Source organism: Dromaius novaehollandiae, chromosome 3 (genome assembly GCF_036370855.1).
Source record: "Dromaius novaehollandiae isolate bDroNov1 chromosome 3, bDroNov1.hap1, whole genome shotgun sequence".
Taxonomy (NCBI): domain Eukaryota; kingdom Metazoa; phylum Chordata; class Aves; order Casuariiformes; family Dromaiidae; genus Dromaius; species Dromaius novaehollandiae.
This window is the reverse complement of record NC_088100.1, coordinates 24,460,853-24,482,695: the sequence shown is the minus strand read 5'-3', so window position 1 is coordinate 24,482,695 and position 21,843 is coordinate 24,460,853. Positions and strand designations below refer to the sequence as shown.

The 21,843-nt window shown below is 36.8% G+C and overlaps 1 protein-coding gene across 1 annotated transcript in view; it reads left to right on the top strand.

The window, feature by feature from the left end:
- CSMD1 (CUB and Sushi multiple domains 1) overlaps positions 1-21,843 on the top strand; it is a 1,240,345-nt gene that overhangs the window by 1,165,939 nt on the left and 52,563 nt on the right. The window contains exons 53-54 of the mRNA XM_026097018.2: positions 5,735-5,908; positions 10,338-10,511. Coding sequence (XP_025952803.2) covers positions 5,735-5,908; positions 10,338-10,511 — 348 coding nt within the window. The remainder of the gene's footprint in view (positions 1-5,734; positions 5,909-10,337; positions 10,512-21,843) is intronic.

Sequence of the window (21,843 nt, the reverse complement as noted above, 5' to 3'; positions counted from 1 at the left end):
GTGGTAAAAATAATGTTTATGATACTTTCCAATTCTTTTTCTTAAAAAATTTGAGTGATTTTGGTTTCTGTGAGATATACCAGATTGCTTGCGTTGTAGAATGCAGCTCTATGTTTAGGACAGTTAAATACATGCATATATCCTCACTAGACAAAAAGGGTTGCACCTAGAACCGGAAGACTGTTAATAACCATTTAGCCTTTGCTATTTCAAATTCAGACAAGCTCTATAATGACAAGCTCTATAATGACAAAAAAGCACAGCTATGAGTGTGAAAGTCTAAATATAAATGACTTATCACATGCATGCTGCAGAAGTTTGTATTAAACCTCCTCCTGCCTCTCTAATTTCTCTCACATGAGGGATATTCACACCATGCATTTTCCACCTAATTTAGATGCAGTTTAGAGTACAATCTAAGATCTTAACTTCTTAACAAGGTGAATGGAACTATGCAAGCTCTTCCAGAGAGTAATTCAGAAAAGGTAAATTTGGTTCTTTAAGCCAGATGATGTGAATGTCACCACTTGTTTATTCCTAAATTTGAAGGACAATATGCACCAGATTTATTTCAAAGGTGCCTTTAGGACTAACCTAAAGCCTACTAAAATCACTAGGCATACACCCAGGGAGCTCTGAATGAGCCTTTACATTTCAAAAGAATGATAGCGAGTTGAAGAAGCTTTTACCTGCATGAATGTTGTTCTGGACAGCTATAGGCGAAAATAGATACTACTTTGTGTTTCCCATTGATCTGTGTAAAATGAATTTATGATTTCAGTCCAGTTGAGTGAACTAATTTCTACATCTCAATCAAAGGTTTGTCAAATCCTTGTTACCTGTCTCAGAAGAAAGCTAAATCCAATGACTGCAGTTAATGAGTCCAAGGCTAAATATAGAACTTATGTCTTCAAGCATTTAGTACTGTGTCTATCTTTTCCTCGTTAAAAAAGATAAATATGAATCCTCAGGCTATTTTTTCTTCTGGTTTCATTCAATTCGTAACACTGCTGATATTTCATATCACTTTCCCTTTTCCCTTCCAAAAATTATTGCACCTATAAGTCAGTAGAGTTTAAACATACCTGTCTGTGTGTATGCTTTGTGTTGTATGAGTGTGCATGCGTACATGTAGGAGCAGTATAGCTCTAATGAGAAGCACTGAAGTGTATACTTAATTCCATCTCTACTATTTTGGAATTTAATCATAGACTAAAATACTTTCTCTGAACAGATATTTTAACCTGATTTTGTATGACTTTCAGGTGCAAAACTCTATCCAAATACATTAAGGACACACTCTAAAATCTAAACTTAAATGTAAATCTATTCCATTCTATTTTCATAAATTCTTAGCATATTTTTTCCCAGAATGTAAGAATTCCATATTGTACATAATTTTATAATATATGCATTTCCCAGCCTTTGTCAGTGTGAGAAAATAGTATGGACTGTGCTTTTGTATAAATCTCTGGTTCTTTAAATGATCTAGTATGATATAGTGTTATTGAATTACATTTCAATTTCTCGTTGAAAAATAAAATAAAATGACCTGTATCCTGTTTGCCAGTTGTTTTAGAAGACAGCTGCTGACTCAACCTTGAGCCACGTGAACAATTTCCTTAGTTCTTGAGAGCATATTTTATTAAAAAAACCACTGGCAGCCTCTTTAATTTACTTTTAATCTAATTTTGTGTGACTGGAAAATTACATAAATTTTATGTTATTGCCCTACTCTTTCAGTTCTTAAGTTGTTGGGATTTTTAATCTAAATGAGTCAAAATTTACAAAAAATCATTAGCTCCTCTAGCTGGAGTGATCTGTGAATGAAATGACTTACATAATAAGTGCAGAGGGTTGTTAAATTCTCATTCAAGAGAAAATATGCAATACTCCAGTTGGCACATCTCAGCTATCTTTGTTCCTGAAATTTCTTGTGATTCTCTGTATTTGGCTTCAATACAACCATTGAGTTTCAATTTTTCACTTTTTAGGCCTATTAAAATTAAACATTTAAATGTATTCCATTTTAGCTTGTATAAATACAGCTTCTCATTTCCCTTTTTGCACCTTTTTCATGATTTCCTTCCCCAAAGTTTTTAGTTTTCCCAGTTGTCTGAATGATGAGTTGGAATTTAGGACCATGCAGGGTTTTTTTTTTTAAGAAGAAGAAATTGTTATTAGAACTAAGGTATAACTCCACTCTAACATGTAGTTCATCTAGTTGTAGATTAACCACACCATGAATTCTCCATTCCTAGTATCACATTTTGGGGGAGAGAGAGCTGTCATAGCAGTACAGTGACTAAGAGACCACTTAGATAAACTGAACTAATACGTATAATTGGACAGGGCGAGTCGGAGATGATAGCTTATAGCATTGCAAGGCCACTCTCTACCATGTTTGAAAAGTGGGAACAATTCCAGTGACTGAAAGATAAGCAGGTATAACATCAGACTTCGAAAAAAGGGCAAGAAGAAGGAGGCAGAGAGCTACAGGCTAGTCAGCCTCACCTGAGTCCCTGGGAAAATTAGAGAGCAAGTCTTTGGCAACTCCATTTCCAGGCATATGAAGAACAAGTAGATAATTGGGAACAGCCAGGATGGCATAACCAAAAGCAGACCTAACCAGCCTTACTGCCTTCCCTGATGACTGGATCATTGGATGAGGGGCGAGCAATAGATTTCTTTTACTTTTGGCTGTAGCAAGACTTTTGAAACAGCTTCCCACGGTATCCTTGTAGCCAAATTGAGGAGATACAGTCTGGATGGGTGAACTACAGGGTAGGTGTAAAATTAATTGGACAACCAAGCTCTGAAGATAGTGTTCAATGATTCAAGGAATGACTAGTAACCTGCTTCTAGTGATGTTTCTAAAGGGTGGATGCTGAGGCAGATACTCTCCAACATCTTTGTCAGTGACTTGGATGAGAGGTTGGGATGCAGCATCAGCAAGATTGAGGATGACAGCAAATGATGGGGGAGTGCTTGATATGCTAGAGAGCAGTACAGCTAATTAGAGGGACAGGACCTTGGCCAAGAGAAAATTCATGAAGTTCAACAAAGACAAGTGCTGAGTCCTGCACTTCTGCTAGAACTGAGCTATACATTAGTACAGGCTAGGAACTGACTGGGTAGAAAGTAGCTTCACAGAAAGCAACCTGGGTGATTTGGTGGATAAGTTGAACATGATTTAGCAGTGTGGCCTTTCAGTAAAGAAGGTCACTATCTGGCACTCATTTGAAATACTCTGTCTAGGTTTTTGTCACCCACCATTCAAGGGGGAGATCAGCAAACTAAAGCAAGTCCAGGCAAAGGGCAACTGTGGTGGTTAGGGGGCTGGAGCATATCATAGACAAGTAGTGGCTGAGGGAGGCTGGAGAGCAAAGAAGGGTAAGGGGGGATGAAATTACTGATTCGGACTGAGAACAACAAGGTAAATTACCCTATGAGACATTTCCAGGAGAAATACTATATGCCATCAATGACTTTGTTGCTCTCCATTGTCATACTCCCTGTCAGGGGAAGAGTAGCTGTGTAAAAGGTTGGGCATGGAAAGCTTACATCCACACTTTCCTTCCACAAATTTACAGAACAATATCATAATCTCCCCTTAAAGAGACAATTCAAGCAATCCTCTGTTTAAGATTATTATAATAATCCTGTATGTATGAAAAAATATACTCTAATCAAGTGTGACATATGTTTTATGGTTCTAGTGGTTTAGAAGAGCCATGAAGTGTAAATGAAATGCACTGCTCAGCATTATACAGCGACTTCAGTACAAAGGAGATTCCATCCCAGAGAAGCTGTTACAAATAAGCCTACCATTCGTGGATATGGCCTCCATGTGAAATAGAGCATCACACGTCCTCGTTCTAGTGGTGGTCATGAGCCTTCAGGTCCCTGTCCTTGCATCTCAAAATGAGGACTGGATGTGCTTAGCATAGCTTTAGCTGAAATTAACGGCAGTTGTAATTACTTAGTGTCACTAAAAAATTAATGCTTTTCTTCTCTTTAGTCAATAGAGAGGAGTAGTTTCCTGCTCAGAAACACTCTTTCTCAACAGAATAACAAACCTAGAAAGAATAGGCTTATTACTTGGATACCTTAGTGCCTAAACTTAGATTACACCAGATTCATGTGTTCTGTATTGTTTAAGAACAGCTGGATATAACTAAGCAAGAAACAGTGCTGGTAGACATTCCTTTCTTTCCATGTCTTTGTACAGCTGCAAAAAGGTCTTTATTTCAAAGTATAGCGACAATATTGTATATTAGAAAACAATATAGAGAAAGTTTATGATAATTTTGGCATTAATTTGAATTTATAGGCACAGACTAAAGGCGTTAAATGTGTCAGTTTAGAATCAGCTGAATATAATATAATATAATAGCCATTTTTTTTGGAAAGAGTACATTCAAATAAGAGCGCTTTTAAAATCTATTACTAAAAAGCATTAATAAATAAACATCAATAAATAAACATCAAGTTGCTTGCGGAAACTGAAGCTGAATGTTAGGAAATATTTGAACATAATGAGATACACTTAGCTGTAGAAACTTTTTTTTTCAAGAGTTTAGGAACCTCCTTTTTATGTTGCAGTCTTTAAATTAAACCGGATAAAAACTCTAAGAAATAGAAATAGAGGCCTAAATGCTGTAAAGGCCTCTTTAGAGGCGTTGCAATTCTGTAAAGGAGCTAATCTAAGATAGTTTAAAATGTCGTATGTGAGTCTGTTTCTTCTCGGGAAGGCAATACGCTGACTGTGAACCCACACAACTGCCTTTTTTTTTCTTCTAATAAATGAGTGTGTATTTTTTTGACTACAGTCTTAGGAGCTGTTGAGTAATGCCTGAAGACCTACTAGTGAGAAATCTATTATTTGTTGGATAAGTGGAATAACAAGGGCCACATTTGTACTAATGAAATAACAACGCCAGGACATGCACATGAGGATGGACCTTGGATCATCTATCCTCTTAAATTGTTAGGATAATGCCTGACGTTTTTGGCTAACGTTCCCTAAGTCAATTCCCAGTTCAAGTCAGCCTAAACCAGTACGAACTAATCCTAGCAGGAAGCTTCCTAGCAACTATTCTGGATGGTGAGGAAATTTCTGTTAAGGATGCAGATTGCTCTGTGCCGGTAGGACTCAGTGCCAGAGAATGGTCCCAAGCATGTTGTATTTATTAGCTCAGATATACTCACAAAGTCCAAAGCAAATCATGAATAAGAGAAATCAGAATACCGTAATGCAACAGTGGTAGTGGCTTGGGAGTTTAATACCTTTTACTTGTAATCCACATTTCTCTGAAGAAATAGGCAACCTTACTAAGGAAGAGGGGAAAAATTGTTATTCATGCTAAATTGTCAGTTCTATAGCAAATAAAATGAATGATATATTTGTAATTTCAGGCATTTTCAATTTACATTTTCCCAGACATTCTTCAAACAAATTTGTCATTTTTGTGCAACAGAATCTATAGAAACTATACATATACATGAAAATTAAAAATCTTTGAATATCACTGCTTCCTTTACCCTGAGAGAGTAGAAGAAATACCACCTGTAGTTTTTTATGCCCCAGCACTTGTACAGTACACTGCTGTATCTGACTCTAATACAGTTTAACAAAAAAGTGAATAAAATGTTATTTTCCTATCAGCATTCTTGTAAATATTGACAAGATTTGTAAGAATATGTATTTTTGACGAGTTGTTTTTTATTGTAGCTGGTCACTGTGGTTCTCCGGATCCAATTGTAAATGGTCATATTAGTGGAGACGGCTTCAGTTACCGCGATACTGTAGTCTACCAGTGTAATCCCGGCTTTCGACTTGTTGGTACATCTGTCAGAATTTGCCTTCAGGATCACAAATGGTCTGGACAAACTCCTGTTTGTGTCCGTAAGTATCATTAGTTTTTCACTAGATTACTATTACTTTTTTAACTTCAGTTGAGTGTTAATAGTGGATGGGATTGTCAAAGGTGTTTCAATGAGGTGCTCAAATCAAAGATTCACTGAGTAGATTTTAAAGGAGGGCTCCTAAGAGGGCTCCTTATGATCATCTAATCCAGCTTCTGACTTAGCACAGGCTGAAAAACTACATCCAGTAATTTCTGATCAAACCTGTATTTCTGTTATTTCAGAAACAAGATGACACAGGCATTAAAGTGGGTTTGAACAGCAGACTGCAACTTTATAAATTCATCTGTCTCTCTCTCTCTCTTTCTCCAGGCATAATTTCTATGTGGAGTGTGGGCTTACAGGGCCTTTCTCCTATTTTTTAACCAGGAATACCAAAATCTCTTGGTCTATTTTCATTCTTTCGTGGGTAAAGCTGGAATAGTGTTGATTTGTGCAGTTCTGATGGTGACTGCCTATTTTTCCAAAATTCGAAGTCCACTAGTCTGCCTCCTAATATTTACCAGTGCAGGCCCAGGTCATGGCATTTGAATTATACCATGTCCATTAGATGTGTTCCAAAGGATTTTTTTGGTCTTAACACATCTGCTTTTGAAAAACCCATAATTAATGACTTGATTTGTTGTGTCTTTTCTACCCTAGTTGCATCCTTCTTTGAATGGCAGGTTTTCTGACCTTTTCTGAGCCACCAGACTTTTAATCACAGTCAAGAAAGAAATCATACTTCTCTGTTTATTATTTTGCTAGTTTATTGTGTACTTACTTTTATTATTTTTCAATTTTAATAAGGCTCCCAATTTCTATGTAATTTTGATTATTTTTAATGAACCATTGCTTCAGTTCTGTCATATTATAAGACATCTCTAATTCACATGGAAGTATTTTCATCCACAGTGAATCCATACGTGTCTCTGACCCCACTTTTTATATTGAATTCATGTCAGTAGCTTTGTTTCATTTCTAAGAAAATATACTACTGATAAGTCATTAGATAAGTCATTAGAATATATTCTTTCTTAGTGGTAAAATGAGACCTCGAAAGAGCTACAGAAAATATCTGCCAAATGGCATTGTCATTTTATAATCCTATTTACATCTTTAAATAATTTACATTCATCAGAGGAGAAATGCTAGCAACTTTCATTATTTTCTTAGTGGATTAATTTTACCATGCAGTGAATAAAATCCCTTCAAAAGAAATAGGCAAAGCTGAGAGGGAGATAGGAGGCTGTTTGTTCCTAAATTGATATTATCATTACTGTTATGAGAGGAACTGGCAGCAATTTCTGTCATCACAGGTTACCTAACACTTTCTATTACAACTTTTTTTTTAAATTTATTTATAACTCAGCCAGGCTAAAGAACCAAACAGAAAGCTTTTGTCAGCAACCAAGCTTCAGATGATTTTCCTGCTTTTGTTCATTTATTTTTTAAAAGTTCTAGCAAAAACGGCTAAGCTATATTTGAGAAGGAAAGTGAAAACATACTGTTTACCAGTATTAGAAATTGTCTCCCTAGTGTAATACTGGAAAGATCTATGGACTGTGGAGAATGCATCAGAAATTAGATAACCATAAAGAGGTTATGAGCTGGGTGTGGCTGTGCCCCTGAAAAATTGCCAGAAACTGGGCTACATTTTATGAGACTTTTTAAAAAAATTACACATCCTTCTGTGCTTTCAGTTGGCTTTGAAAGGGGTTTTAGAGTTTTAACTACTAAACACTGTAACCTTCAAAAAAATTACCTCAGCAGGTACTGAGACCCCTTCCACCCTGGGCCACCTTAGCTTCTGCGTGTCATGTGACAGTCAGCCTCTCTCATGTTGCACAACTTTTGACATACAGGTGTTTCCCTACCTCCATATTGAGTAATCAGTTTGCCCACGCTTTGGACAAGTGCTTTCTGAAAGATCTTTTCACTTGCTAGTTGTTTGGGAGTTAACGTGAAATGTGAAGACCTCTAATTAGTTCTTCGTGAGTTGCAGCACAACAAAATTAAGATAGCAACCTTCTTTACAAAAACTATATGCTATATTAATGGCGACCAAAACATATTCTTAGTTATATAGCTTGCCACTCAGACTAGATTTTATTCTCCAAGTCGTGTTAGGATATTGTACTACTCTTACTTCTTCTGGATTACATTTTTTTCTGTGGTGGGATGGAAATGTTCAGGTCTAAGACTGATAATGTGTGAAAAACAGGAAAATATATTTAAGAGATACATTACATTAAGCTGTGTAAATCTCTTGACAGTATAATAGCCAAATGTGTAATTCCTTAGAGACTGTTTATATTAGACATGGTAGGTACATCTGTTTTCGCATGGCGTATTTAGAACTCTGTGTGTGTATGTACACATGGGTGTGCATGCATGCACAGGACAATTATTTACATTAGGAGGGAGGAGGAGATTTATAAGATCCTTTCCAATTTAGATGACATGAAAACAACAGTAATAGCCTTTATTTAAAAAGTCTTGGCTACTGCTTAGGTAAACAATATTAAATAGACTGCCTAAAAACCTAGAGGGCATTAGAAACACTATAATGTCCACATTATCTACTTTTCTCTTTCTTTCTTTTTCTTTTTCTTTTTTCTTTTTTCTTTTTTTTCTTCTTCTTTTTTTTTTTTTTTTTTTTTTTTTGTAATAAGCTTTTCAGTACTTGTTACTCTGTGAATCCAACAATTGAAGTATTGACCAGTCAATGGGTCAATGATATTCTGTAACAGTAATGGAGCAGTGGCAGAACTAGATGCAGTGACTAGAGTTTCAGTAGTTGAGACCTTTAGTTTCTGGAAGACGTTACAAAAAACAGCATCTGTCAAGAGTAATGAGGTGTAAACAAGAACTGACTTACTGGGATATGCTTCTGTTGAAAAGGACAACTGAACAGAAGTGTCCTTCATTATCAGTTTTTATAAGAGACCTAAATTTTATGTTTTAAGAACCTGTGGCTTATCATTCATTCAGGAAACTCCAGAAAGTTTAAGGTAGTAGCACCTTTAAAATTTAATAGTTCTTTATGTAGGAATGATGTTAACTGATTTCCAGTGGCCCTGGAAATTGCTTTATTTATTGAAACCTCATCATCTGTAACAGTTTAAAAGTAGAAGAGCAACAACTAGGCTAGAATAAAATTGATCCTGTGCATATGGTCACATATTGCTGTGATGTTTAGGGTCTCATTTTCAAATGCTGCAAATTGGATAGTTCAGAAAGGTGTTAAAGTGATTTGCATAGATTTATTTGCACAGTGTAAGGATTATAAATCTATATACAGGAAGATGTCTTACTTAATTCCCAAAGGTCGTGTGTTGTTGAAAATACTATTTCATAATTGGACCCCATGAAAAAATACAAGAAAACACATTTAAATTATTCTTCACTTATCTGTTAGATAAAGAAACAAAACACAAAGTAATAAAGCAAAAGATAACCCTGTGAATAGGACATTTACATGATTATGATAATCGTTATCACCAGCACAATGATGAAAAGCTGTACATCTTTGACTTTCTGGTGTTATGTTGTCAGTATCTATGTTTTTCCATATGTTTTTAATGTGTTTTCATGTGGAAGCCTACAGCATGACCATAATAAGAGTGTATTATTATAAACATAATGTAAACATGATTAACAAAGTACACAAAATTGGAAAGATTTGCTCCCAACAATGATTTCTCTTTTGCTGTAAGAAATCTGATTAAAATGATAAAATATTTCAGCAAAGCAACTCAACAACTTTGGAAGAGGGAATTTGTTACTTTAATATTTTTAGATCTTCCATTATAAATCATTGAACTGATTATTTTGGCAGGGGGAGGCTGGGATGAAGGGGAGGTTGGTTAGGTTTTTTTTTAATTTTAGAAGGAGCTTTGTTTTGGAAGAGTATTCCTTTTTGTAGTAAGTTTTATCTGCTACTTTAAATCAACTTTTTATTCAATCCTGAAATTCATGAGAAGATGTTTCTAAAACCTTATATCAAACTCTATTTGTTTGGCTCTACTATATTTCGAAGCTTGCAGGAGAAATGCAATTTCATTCTTTTATCTGCATTAGTAGGAAAGACAGTAAAGTCTCAAAATTGTTCAAGGTGTAATACATATCAGATGGGTATCAAAATGCATGTATATATAATTACTTATATTACAGATTTGTAAATTAGGTAAAATGTAGATTCTGAAAGTTTTATTTAAAGATGAACATTTTTCTCCTGCAAGTTAAAAATTCTGTGTAAATGTATCCTATATTTTTTCAATCATCTACATCAATTTAAAAGACAACTGAAGTACAAATTCAGGAAAAAAAGAAAAATAAGAAGAAAAAAAAAAGCTCCAGCCTGCAAGTGCTTCCATAGAACAGTACCTTTCAGTTAGATGCTAGCCTGCCTATTTTTACTTTAACAGCAATCACTTGTGGACACCCTGGGAATCCAGCTCATGGAGTGACTAACGGCAGTGAGTTCAATTTAAATGATGTTGTAAATTTTACTTGCAACATGGGGTACTTACTTCAGGGAGCATCTCGAGCACAGTGCCGAAGCAATGGGCAGTGGAGTAGCCCTTTACCCAGCTGCCGAGGTAGGCAACTTTCCTGTTTGTTCTCTGTTCTGTAACGAATTATTTCAGTCATGATCCGTTTCCCCACCTTAAAAACACTGGGATCAAATTCTGAAAACTGGCTTTTAGGACTTTATTGTCTATTTTACCTGAATTTTTCCATTTTTGTATTGGAAAATGGGTTTAGCTGAAGTTTAGTGAAGCATTGGTTCTCCAGTATTTGGCCTCAAAATCCTCAAACTGCAATCTCTAGCATTTGGTTTATAGACACATAAAATTTAGTTTGTATCAAAAAAGTTGTATTAAATTAGCAATTCACAATCAACCAACTAGACTGACTTAGATGCACTTGAGTACTGTTTCCATAAATGGTCCATTACTCCTATTAAAACATAAGAATGCAAATGAATATTCATGCATCAAAACACTATTAATTCTTCTCTTTTCCCTAGCAATACCTGAAGGATGTTCATAGCTTTTGTACATGTGAAACTGATACTTTTGCCTATAATAAATTGATAATGTTAGATTTCATTCTGGGTGTTTGTTGTGAAAACATGCATGAAATTGGTTCCTATTATATTCTGTGTAAAATAGAGATGTTTGAGAGAGAAAAATGAAGCAAGGGTCTGTGTTATGAAGAAACCTGTGTATCTAATCTACACATACAGAGGGGAAAAAAAAGGAAGCCATTTCAGAAACACTATAATTGCAGGAGTCCAAAGTTCTTTTACATTTCATTGTGTCCTTACCATTTATTTATCTAGATGCCAGTAACATAATTAGAATTAAAAAGAAATATCTGTCTCCAAAGTAGCTACCTGTACATATTGTAATATTTGTCTAAAAGAATTCTGTCCTAGTATTAATAAATTATTTGGGGGAGAGGAAAACTTGAACAGTAACTTTTAGTTATTCACTGATGTATCTAGTGTATTATTCCACCTGAGTTTAAGTAAAAGTTGGAGTATTTATAGCCAAACAAATCCTGTGTTGTTCCATAAGGTTTGGTTTCATTTTGATGTGGTTTGAAATGCACATAAAATACACCAAAACCTGTAAATGGGAGAATAAAATTGCTGACAGCGTAGTCTGCTTCTTTTTCTAGTTGTTGTTATATATTACAGGGCAACTATAGACTTACCTGGACTCCAGGAGGCATAAACAGTTTCATAACAAAGGAAAAAGGATCTTTGAGACACATGCCCCAAAAGATGTTGTACAGTGGTGAAAAAAATATAGATTACTAATTTATGCTACTGCCTAAATCAGTGATTTGCTCACATCTTGAATATCATAACATGCAGTTCTGATCCCTTCTTCTTAAAAAGGATGCAAAAAGATTAAGAAAAAGCAACAGCTGGGATCAAAGGAATGCAAAGGCTTTTTATGAGGAAGTTGAGAAGTATCAGAGAAGAATTAACTAGCAGGCATGAAAGAAAATAATAGAAGTCTAAAAGCCAGGAGTGCCATGGAGAGAATAAAAAGGACTGAATTTCACCATTTTTTCTAATGCAAGGACTAAAGGACATCAAAATATTTCAGTAGGAGAGAAATCAGTTGAGGGTTACTGAATATACAGAGCCTCTATCTGGATTAGGAATCCTTTGAGCTGAAGAGTTGGGTGCTGGGAGATTATAAGGGGAAGTCTCACCTTAGGTTGCCCTATTCTTGCTCTTTCTACTTATGGGCACTTTTTTAATGATTTTCTTCAGACTTTGGCTGTTGTTGCAGAATATAGAGCTAATATCAAACCTTTGATCTGCTCCACCAAGAGCTTTATCAGACAATTAATATCAGTCCCTTGATCTAATACTTTTATGTCGTATGCCCCAAAATAGCATGTACAAGAGTAGGAAGTGCACTCTTAAAGCTGAATCCTACTAGGTGCTGAAAATATTTACAATGTTGTGAAGTGTTTTCTTCTGGATCACTAAGACAAATTGAATATTTTCCCATTATACAATAGATACAAATTGTCAGAGAGGTAAGGAAAAGAGAGAAAGAGGGAGAAAGAAAGGCAGGACTTGGGGTGAATCATGTTATGTACTGAAAGATGTCAAGAGCCATGAGAAAAGGTTTGGCGGTGTTGTATATAGTTTGGACTTCTTTTCATGAACTTCCCAAAAGGGAATATATTTTGATGGACCTAATTTGGACCTTTGTACCTGGTCATATTCCCTTTCTGGAACTGGCTGAGTTAATTTCTAACTTTTAACAATGGTACTGATTTCGAAATGTATAAACTAAAAACAAACAAACAAAATGCTTAGCTTCTGGAAAGAAACTGGTGTTTCTTCCAGGCATGCAACATACAAAGAAATAAAGTATATATACGTGTGATACTGAAGTTAGAATTTTATGGGTTAAATTGGAATTGGCAAGTTGGCAGGATTTTCCTTCCAGGACATAATTTGGCAAATCTTTGCAAAATCATGCATCCTCTAAAAAGAATTTCATACAAGTCACTCACGTCTTTCCTTAGGCTGACTAATCTTTCAGTGTCATTTGCATGGATTGTATCTCATGCCTGAATGCTGACTGCCAAATTAAGAAGCTAAAGATTAGTTTCCAAAGATAGAAAACATTAATTTTTTAATCCCTGCATCCTCCATTAGTCAGAATAGAAGGACTGAGTTTGGAATTCTATTTCCATCACAAGAGCAACACGAAAATCTCCTGTGATTAGGCAGGCACAAGTTAGTTTGTTGAAAAGGGGGTTAATGCTTAATCAGATAAATAATTTCTCCAGCAGTGTAACGGCTACAGAGTTTTTCTTGAGTATTTTCTTCCACTTGAAAAATAGTCACTTATGCAATAAATCAATGTAAATACTATGCTTTTTTTCTTAGAAATTCATAGCAACCTGTCTTTAATGTTCAGAATTGTTCTAAGGATGCTAGCATTGGGACTAAAGATCATATAATAAAAAGTTCAGTTACTGATAGCTTTATTACCTCCACCTGTTGCTTTATTAAAAGTCATATTTTATTGCAATGGTTGTGCCTAAGAATAATAATCTCTGGTGATTAGCTCATGACATTGTTTCAGAGATAGCTGATGCAATTTCAAGCTCAGTGTGTGAGGAATTAGATCCTTTGTTCTTATTAAAACAATACAAAGATTGCAATTCACTTAGACACTACTCTGAGAATTAAGGCAAGTGAGTTAATTAGCATGGCAGTATAACTATTGGAATAGGGAAACAGAAATTAGCAAATTGTTCCTATTTAGGATCAAGTAATTTTTTTTCCATGTATACTTCTTTAGTTCACTAAACTTCAGTGAACATACTTTTCTATCTCATCTGTGAGGCATTTAAGTAAGATTTTCTTTGTTAAAATTGTATTTATTTTTACATATATATATAACCCATATATATAGTAAATATGGTCCAGATCTGTGCTGTTTGATTGTCAGAGGCAAAAACTGCATGATCTTCCTGTAACTCAGCCTCTTTTACAAGCTGAATTACTCAGATACTCACATTGAACTCAAGTGTATACATTACCTACGTACAATGAAAAAAATGAAAAGGAATTTAATGAAAAATGGTGTAAAGGCTGAGAAGGTTTAAAATATAAGAACTTAAGAATTGTGAAACTTGAGCTTTACAGTTACTCCAACACTATTTCAGGTATGTCTTGTGTCTACTACTATCGTTTTCCTTTTTTAATTCATAACATGAATTTGAGTTTGATCTGTACCACCTTTTGTAGTAGACTTTATGGTCAAAAATCTTGTTTAGGGAGGTTGATTTTCTGGATAGTGAGTATTGTACATTCAACTCTGCCAAGATCCATTCACTTAAGAATGTCAAATTCCTACCAGAATGGAGCTGCTCGGAAATTCTCTGAATTCACTCTCACTGCATTCTCAGTGCAGGTCTGTATTACGAAGTATAGAGCTGCTTGGGAACTCTGATCAATATGGATTTACATCTTAATGAAGACAATGTGACTTAAGTATTTATTTAGAGTTAATTACATCTTGAAATAGTTGTCAGGATAGAAAATGGATAATTAATTGCTCTTCTACACTGGAATATTTATTTTTCTTAATATTAGTGTATCAGTTGAAAGAATATAATCCCCTAAGATAAAGAACAAGTTAAATTCTTCTCTGTGTTGTGCATCAGCAAGAATTTTATTTAAAATTCTATTAAAAGTGTAAGTCCTACTCAGATCTCACCACCTTTACTCTGGGAAATTACAAAAGTGAAGATGTGTCAGAAGTAAAGAACTAAACCTGAGTCTCAGAGCTTTGGCTGAACATGTAGAACTGACAATTAGAGGGAGAAAAAGGGGGTTGAATATATTAATATGGCAACTATTGAGGCACAATCAACCTTCAACTGCATGTACACATTAAAGGGGTCATTTATACAGTTAAAATGTTTTAAAAAGCAATTTGTCATAAACTTTGCCATTTCTCTAGATTGAGAAGTCCTTCTTTATGGATCTTTAAAGAGGTATACCAGGTAAAATAACAATAATGATTGTAAAAGTATTTGTGCATCAGAAGATATTTAGTTTTAGTACAAAAAATATTACTTTAGCTTAAACATATCAATGTCAGGGTAGTTCTATTCCACTTATTACATGCATCTCTGACCTGGAAAACTTGAAGATATTGTTTCTTTTAGGTGACATTTTACAATGTTAATGTTGTTAATGTTGTATTAGTTGTCTTGAGAACTGGTATTTTTTTTATTATATGTTAGGGGTTGCCAAATCCAATAGCCCAATAGAGGCAAAGCTGCTGCAGCTCCATGTTCCCAGCTTCAGCCAGTAGTGCTTAGCACATATCCCCGGTATATCCTCACACTATACATAATATGTGCATATATACACGGCTAGCAACTCAAATTAGCACAGACAGAAACACTCACACAAACACAGACAGCACAAACAGCATAATCCTGTCCCCCTCTCTGGTGGTTCAGGATGAAGGTCTGTTTGTGGGAAATATATCCACATATACAATATGGATCTCTCCAGTACATGGGCTTAGATATTCTGTCTATCCAGTAGGTACCCATGGATCTCTGATCTCCCCAGCTGCTGGTGCCTGGACATATGAGCCCCAAGGCCCTCAGCCCTGCTCCAGTTGTTGGTACTTAGACCTACACACACACACAAACTAGGGGTCCCCCCCCCAGTCACTGGCTTTAGACACATGGTCTACCCAGTAGTTGGCCCTTGGATCCTCTCATCTTCAGTTGCCTCATGCACAGAGACACACAGATGCAAACTGGTCTCTCAGTAGACCCCCAGACCCCACAGCCTTTCCAGGAACTGGCTTGGACCTCCTGGTCCTTCCAGTTAGCTACTCAGTTAGCTACTGAGCTAACTCTCAGACTCTGGAGACCCAGAGAGATCCTCTTCAGCATCTGGCCCAGGCTTACAGCTGCTTCAATTCCTGGCTCCCAAGCCTCTTATTTTACTTGCCAGCTAATCCATCTTGTTATTTGATAGAGATCGCATACTGACATATGTACCCATACAATATGCACACACTCTCTTCAGTTGCTGACACGTGAGGAACACAAGCTCCTGTGATCCATGGTCCCTGCTCCAGCTGCTGGCACTCAGAGCTCCATACACACACATGCACACAGAATAGAGAGCCACTCACTCAGAAAAATGGTTAGAAATGGCATAAGACAGGACAGACTGCAGTAATCAGGTGCAAGGCATGGACAGACAGGTGTACTGACTTGCAGCCTGTTTACTTGTGACTGGCCCCTTTTATTCCCTTATTTCTCTATTTTACCATCTTGTTCCTCCCCAAACCCCCTTGATCCTTCCCTTTCCCCATCTTTGGTTCCCATCCTAAATATCCCAAAGTAAGTCTTTCACAACCCCCAGATGTTCTTCCCCTGCATCCCACAATGAGTCCTATACCCCTAAGGCAGTAACCCACCTTAGTCTGTAAGGTAATCTGGAGACCCTTTTCCATTGATTAAATGGGTGGGTCTCAGCCACAGCCCCTGGGGCTGGTGCTTTCCTGGGATAGCTCTGGGAGAAGCAGGTCAGGAGGCTCCATTTCTCTAACTGGGTTATTGGGGTTCCCCTACCCGCCGTTGTGCTCCTTTGTGTTTGTGGAGATGAGCCTTTAATTACATAATTCAACTTTGTCAGTATTATCATGTTTCATGATTAGCTTATAACATTAATGTTCATACATATTTTAAATAATAACATTAAAATGTATTATTTTTCGTAGGATTTTTGACATTAGAATGATCAAAGATAATCTTTAATTTAGAGTCCGTGTTTGTAAGAATGTTTTCAAAGATTAACATAACCCCAGAAAACTCAAAATATACATGGCTGTGTTTCTGTACTTAATAGTACTTGGTTGCTACTGCCAAATCATTATTCTGTGATACAGAACAAGAAGCTTTTTGACATTACTAGGATCAATTCAGCCTCTTTTTTGGATGATATCTATTATTTTAAGATGAGGAATGATGGAGGAGGGAGATGATGACCCACAATTAAGTGTGAAAGTGGTGGACCAGGTTGCCAAGCAAAGGGTACAGGGTGATGTGAACAGGAGACACCTTGAAAACAACAACAAAGAGCTAAAGTGGGGTGAACTCAAGTGTATGAACACAAATAATGAAGTACCAAGAGGACAGCATTATGGAGGAAGCTCTCCCTCATGTTCTGGGAAATCAGCATGAGTGGGTGCCTCTCTGAAGTGTCTCTACACTAACACATGTGGAATGGGTGAATTAGAGGAAGAATTAGAGATCTGTGTGCAATTGTAGGGCTACAATCTTGTTGGGATCACAGAGACATGGTGGGATAGCTCACATGACTGGAGTGGATGATTATGCAGTGGATGATTATGGGCTCTTCAGGAGGGACAGGCTGGGAAGACAGGAAGAAAGAATTTACACTTTACACTGTGATTTATCCTTTGAGAGGGTAGCAAGAATGCATGGAGCTCTGCCTTGGGAGGAATGAAGAGCCAGCTGGGAACTGATGGGTTAAGCTTAGAGAGTGGACCAACATGGACAATATTGTGGGTGTCTGCTACAGACCACTTGACCAGGAAGAAGTATATAAGGCCTTCCTCAGACAACTGGAAGAATCCTCACATTCACAGGCCCTGATCCTCATTGGAATCTTTAACCACCCTGATATCTGCTGGAAGGGCAACACAGCAAGATACAAGCAATCCAGGAGGTTTCTGGGTGCGTTAGTTGATAACTTTCTGATATAGATGATCAAGGAGCCAATGAGGGAAGTCATCTGTTGGACTGTATACTTAAAACCAAAAAGAACTGGTTGGGAATGTGAAGGGCAGGGGCAGCCTTGGCTGCAGTGACCATAAGATGATGGAGTTCAGGATCTTGCAAGGAGGCAGCGGGGCAAAAAGCAGGATTATGGCCTTGGACTTCAGGAGAGCAAATTTTGGCATTTTTAGGGACCTTCTTTGAAGAATTCCATGGGATACAGTCCTGAAGAGAAGAAGGGTCCAGGACAGCTGGTTGATTTTCAAGGATCACCTCTTATGGGTTCAAGAATGGTTCATCCGGATATGCATGAAGTCAAGTAAAAGTGGTGGGAGGCCTGCTTAGATGAACAAGGAGCTTCTGTCTAAATTCAAACATAAAAAGGAATCATACAAGAAGTGGAAGCAGGATCAGGTGACCCAGAAGAAATACAGAGACACTATATGCAGGGATGGGGTTAGGAAAGCCAAAGCCCATCTGGAGTTTAATCTAATGAGGGACATGAAGGGCAACAAGAAGAGTTTCTACAAGTATTCCAGCAGCAAAAGGAAGACTTGGGAAAATGTGGGCCTCCTGCTGAATGAGGCAGGAGACCTGATGACAGAGGACATGGAAAAGACTGAGGTACTGAATGCCTTCTTCATCTCAGTCTTTATTGATAAGACTGGCCTCCAGGAATGACAGGCCTTTCAGACTAGTGGGGAAGTCTGAAGCAATAAAGACTTATCATAGAGGAGAAGACTTACAGTAGAGGAAGATCAGGTTAGGAACATTTAAACAAAGTGGCTGTACACAAGTCCATAGGACCTGATAGGATGCACCTAAGAATGCTGAGGCAAATGGGTGATGTCATTGCATGGCCACTCTCAATACTCTTGGGACGTCATGGCAATCAGGGGAGGGTCTGGAAGCCTGGAAGAAGGCAGATATCACTCCTGTCAGGCCAGTCATCCTTACATCGATCCCTGGGAAGGTGATGGAGCAAATAATCTGGAAAACATTTCCAAACATAGTAAGGACAAGAAGGTGATTGAGAGTAGTCAGCATGCATTTACAATGGGGAAGTCATTCCTGACCAACCTGATAGCCTTCTGTGATGAAATGAATAGCTCAGTGAATGAGAGGAGACCAGTGGATGTTGTTTATGTCAACTTCAGCAAAACTTTTAATCTTTTTTTTGCTGATCATAACATCCTCATACACAAACTGATGGAGTACAGGCCAGATAAGTGGGCAGTGAAGTAGACTGAAAACTGGCTGAGCTGCAAGTCTCAAAGGGTTGTGATTAGCAGCACAAGTCCAGCTGGAGGCTGGTCACTGTTGGAATACCCAAGGGGTCAGTACTGGGCCAATACTATAGGAGAGAGTACATCCTTAGCAAGTTTGCAGATGGTATGAAACTGGGAGGAGTGGCTGATACACTAGATGGTTGTGTTTCCATTCAGAGGGACTCAACAAGCTGGAGAAACGGAGAGACAGGAAGTTCATGAAGTTCAGCAAAGGGAAATGCCTAGTGCTGCACCTGGAATAACCTCAAGCACAAGGACCTGGGGGTGCTGGTGAACCATATGGCCCAGCAATGTGCCCTTGCAGCAAAGAAGGCTAATGGCATCCTGACCTGTTTTAGGAAGCATGCTGTCAGCAGATTGTGGAGGTGATCCTTTTCCCTCTACTCAACACTGGTGAGGGCACGTCTGGAGTACTGTGTCCAGTTTTGGGCTCTCAGACCTACTGGAGCAGTTCCCCGATGGGCAACAAAAATGATTAAGGGACTGGAACATCTGTCATATGAGCAGAAGCTGAGAAAGCTGGGATTGTTCAGCCTGGAGAAAAGAAGGCTCATGGGGGATCTTATCAATGTGTAGAAGTACCTGATGGAAGAGAGTAAAGAAGATGGAGTCAAACTCTTCTGAGAGGAACTCCATTTAAATGCAAGAAAAATCTTTTCTACTGGTCAGACACTGGAATAGGTTGTCCAGAGAGGTTATAGAATCTCTATGAAGATATTAAAAATCCAGCTTGATACAGCCTTCAGCAGCCTGTTCTAACTGACCCTGCTTTGAGCAGGGAGATTGAACTAGATGATTGCTAGAGGTCCTTTCAACTTCAGCCTTTCTGTGATTCTTCATAGTTTATGACTAAAGACTTTGACAGATGCATTATCAAGAATCTTGCTGAGGTAGCATATGGTGTCCCCAGCCCTGCATTTCTGCTTATGAATTCATTGTGACCCATGAACTTGTGGTATTTTTTTCAAAAGGAACAAATAGAGCACTACAGAGCAATCTGGTTCAAACTTCTGTATCAGCCAACCATGTTCCCACAGAGCACTTCTCTGTGTGTGTTTCCCTAGTTTATTTCTACTCGTATATCAGAAAGGACTCTTCCCTACTCTAAGTTGCCTCACTAGAAGCTTGCAGCATAGTTACATTTACATCATTTAACTGAGAGCAGAATTTGATAGCCTGAGATTTTCAGCTCAGTAAATACTAGTTTTTATGACTATATTCTATGAAAATTAGTGTGACATACTTTTATAACTATGTTTTCTTTAAATTTTTTAAAAGTTTGATTTAAAGGATGATTCTGCAGAGTTCAAAATTATTACAGGTTCTTTTTTTGCTGATAAGAGTTAAATAAAATATATCTTGAATTATAGCATTTACATGGAAGAAGAAGAAGAGCAAAAACTTTTAAATTATATTTAATAAAAAAATGCACTTTAACTGTAGCTGATGAAATCACAGGGGTTGGTGAAATAAAAAAAGCTGAAATGTTAATTTTACATCCACAATGAAAAAAAATTAAAATTTTACCATCTAAAATGTCAGTTTATTTTCTTATATTTTGTTAAAAAAAAAAAGCAAATTGTACACAAGGTAAATAAAAATGTTTATAACCTTGTTGCTAGTTTAAGTCTCTGCCAATCAAATGCTTATAGCAACTTTCCTGTTATTGAATTTATTTGAACTTACCTAAAGGGAGTAATATGACTTCTTCTAGCATATGCCTTTCCTTCTAAAATTTCCTTTTAACTAACAGGTGAAAAATATTTGTATTGAATTTCATTGTTAATGATGAATTATGAATCTGTGTACAAGAAAAATAAATCTTCCAGCCCCTTGAATATTCTGCTGGTGAAGGGATTGATGTTCCTGGCAAACCTGCATCATTTAATTCAGCAGAGATTTTACATATGACCTTTCTTTCAAACCTCAGTTGAGTTCACTTGAGTCAATAATGAACTTGGCTTCACTTCACTGAGACTCTGTGTGTAGTTGCTACAAAATATTAAATAGTGCTTGAGGTTATTGCAGAGGAAAAGGTTTTTTTATTTTATTTTGCTACTGAATTGCTGTGTATGCTTACGAAACACTGATATTTTTAGGAAATAAAGCGAGACAGTTGTCAAGCACTCTTTTGCAATGACGTGTTGCTCCTATCTACTGTGTCGCTAATAGGATAACTAACAAGTCACTGGCAGGAATTTATGCCAAAGAAAATATGTGGGTTTTTTTTGCCTGGCAAAAACCAGTGTATCCAAAAGATCATACATGCTTCTTCAGCACTATATGAGAAAAACTTGTATGAAATAAAGCATTTCAATATGTTTTTAGATCCTACTATGAATTATAAAGCACTGAGCTGTACTTACACTGGTATTCCCCCCACTCCAGAAGGCTGATACATCAGTTTGCCACTTTTTTCAGCACAGCAAGTAAAGTCTTTAATTTCTTAAAATTAACACATTTTTTTAGACAGATTTTAGTACTGTCCAAGTTTGATCTTCTGTCTTCTGAGAAATCATGATGATTAAAACAACAATGCCTTGGAAGAATTTATGTTCCTACTGTTTCTTTCACAAGTAAAAAGAAAAGGCTGGTGGTAATGTTGATAAAATTTATGAGAAATTTTTTTTTGAACTATTGAAAGTAATAATCCTTTTTCAATGACTATTTTATGCTTTTATACACACACACACACACACACACACACACACACACACACATTTTTTTTTTACATTTGCAATAGCTCTAGATGGAATGGTGAGATCACTGAAATATGGTTTAAAAATTGCAATTTGTGTTGTAGGAAATTTTCATT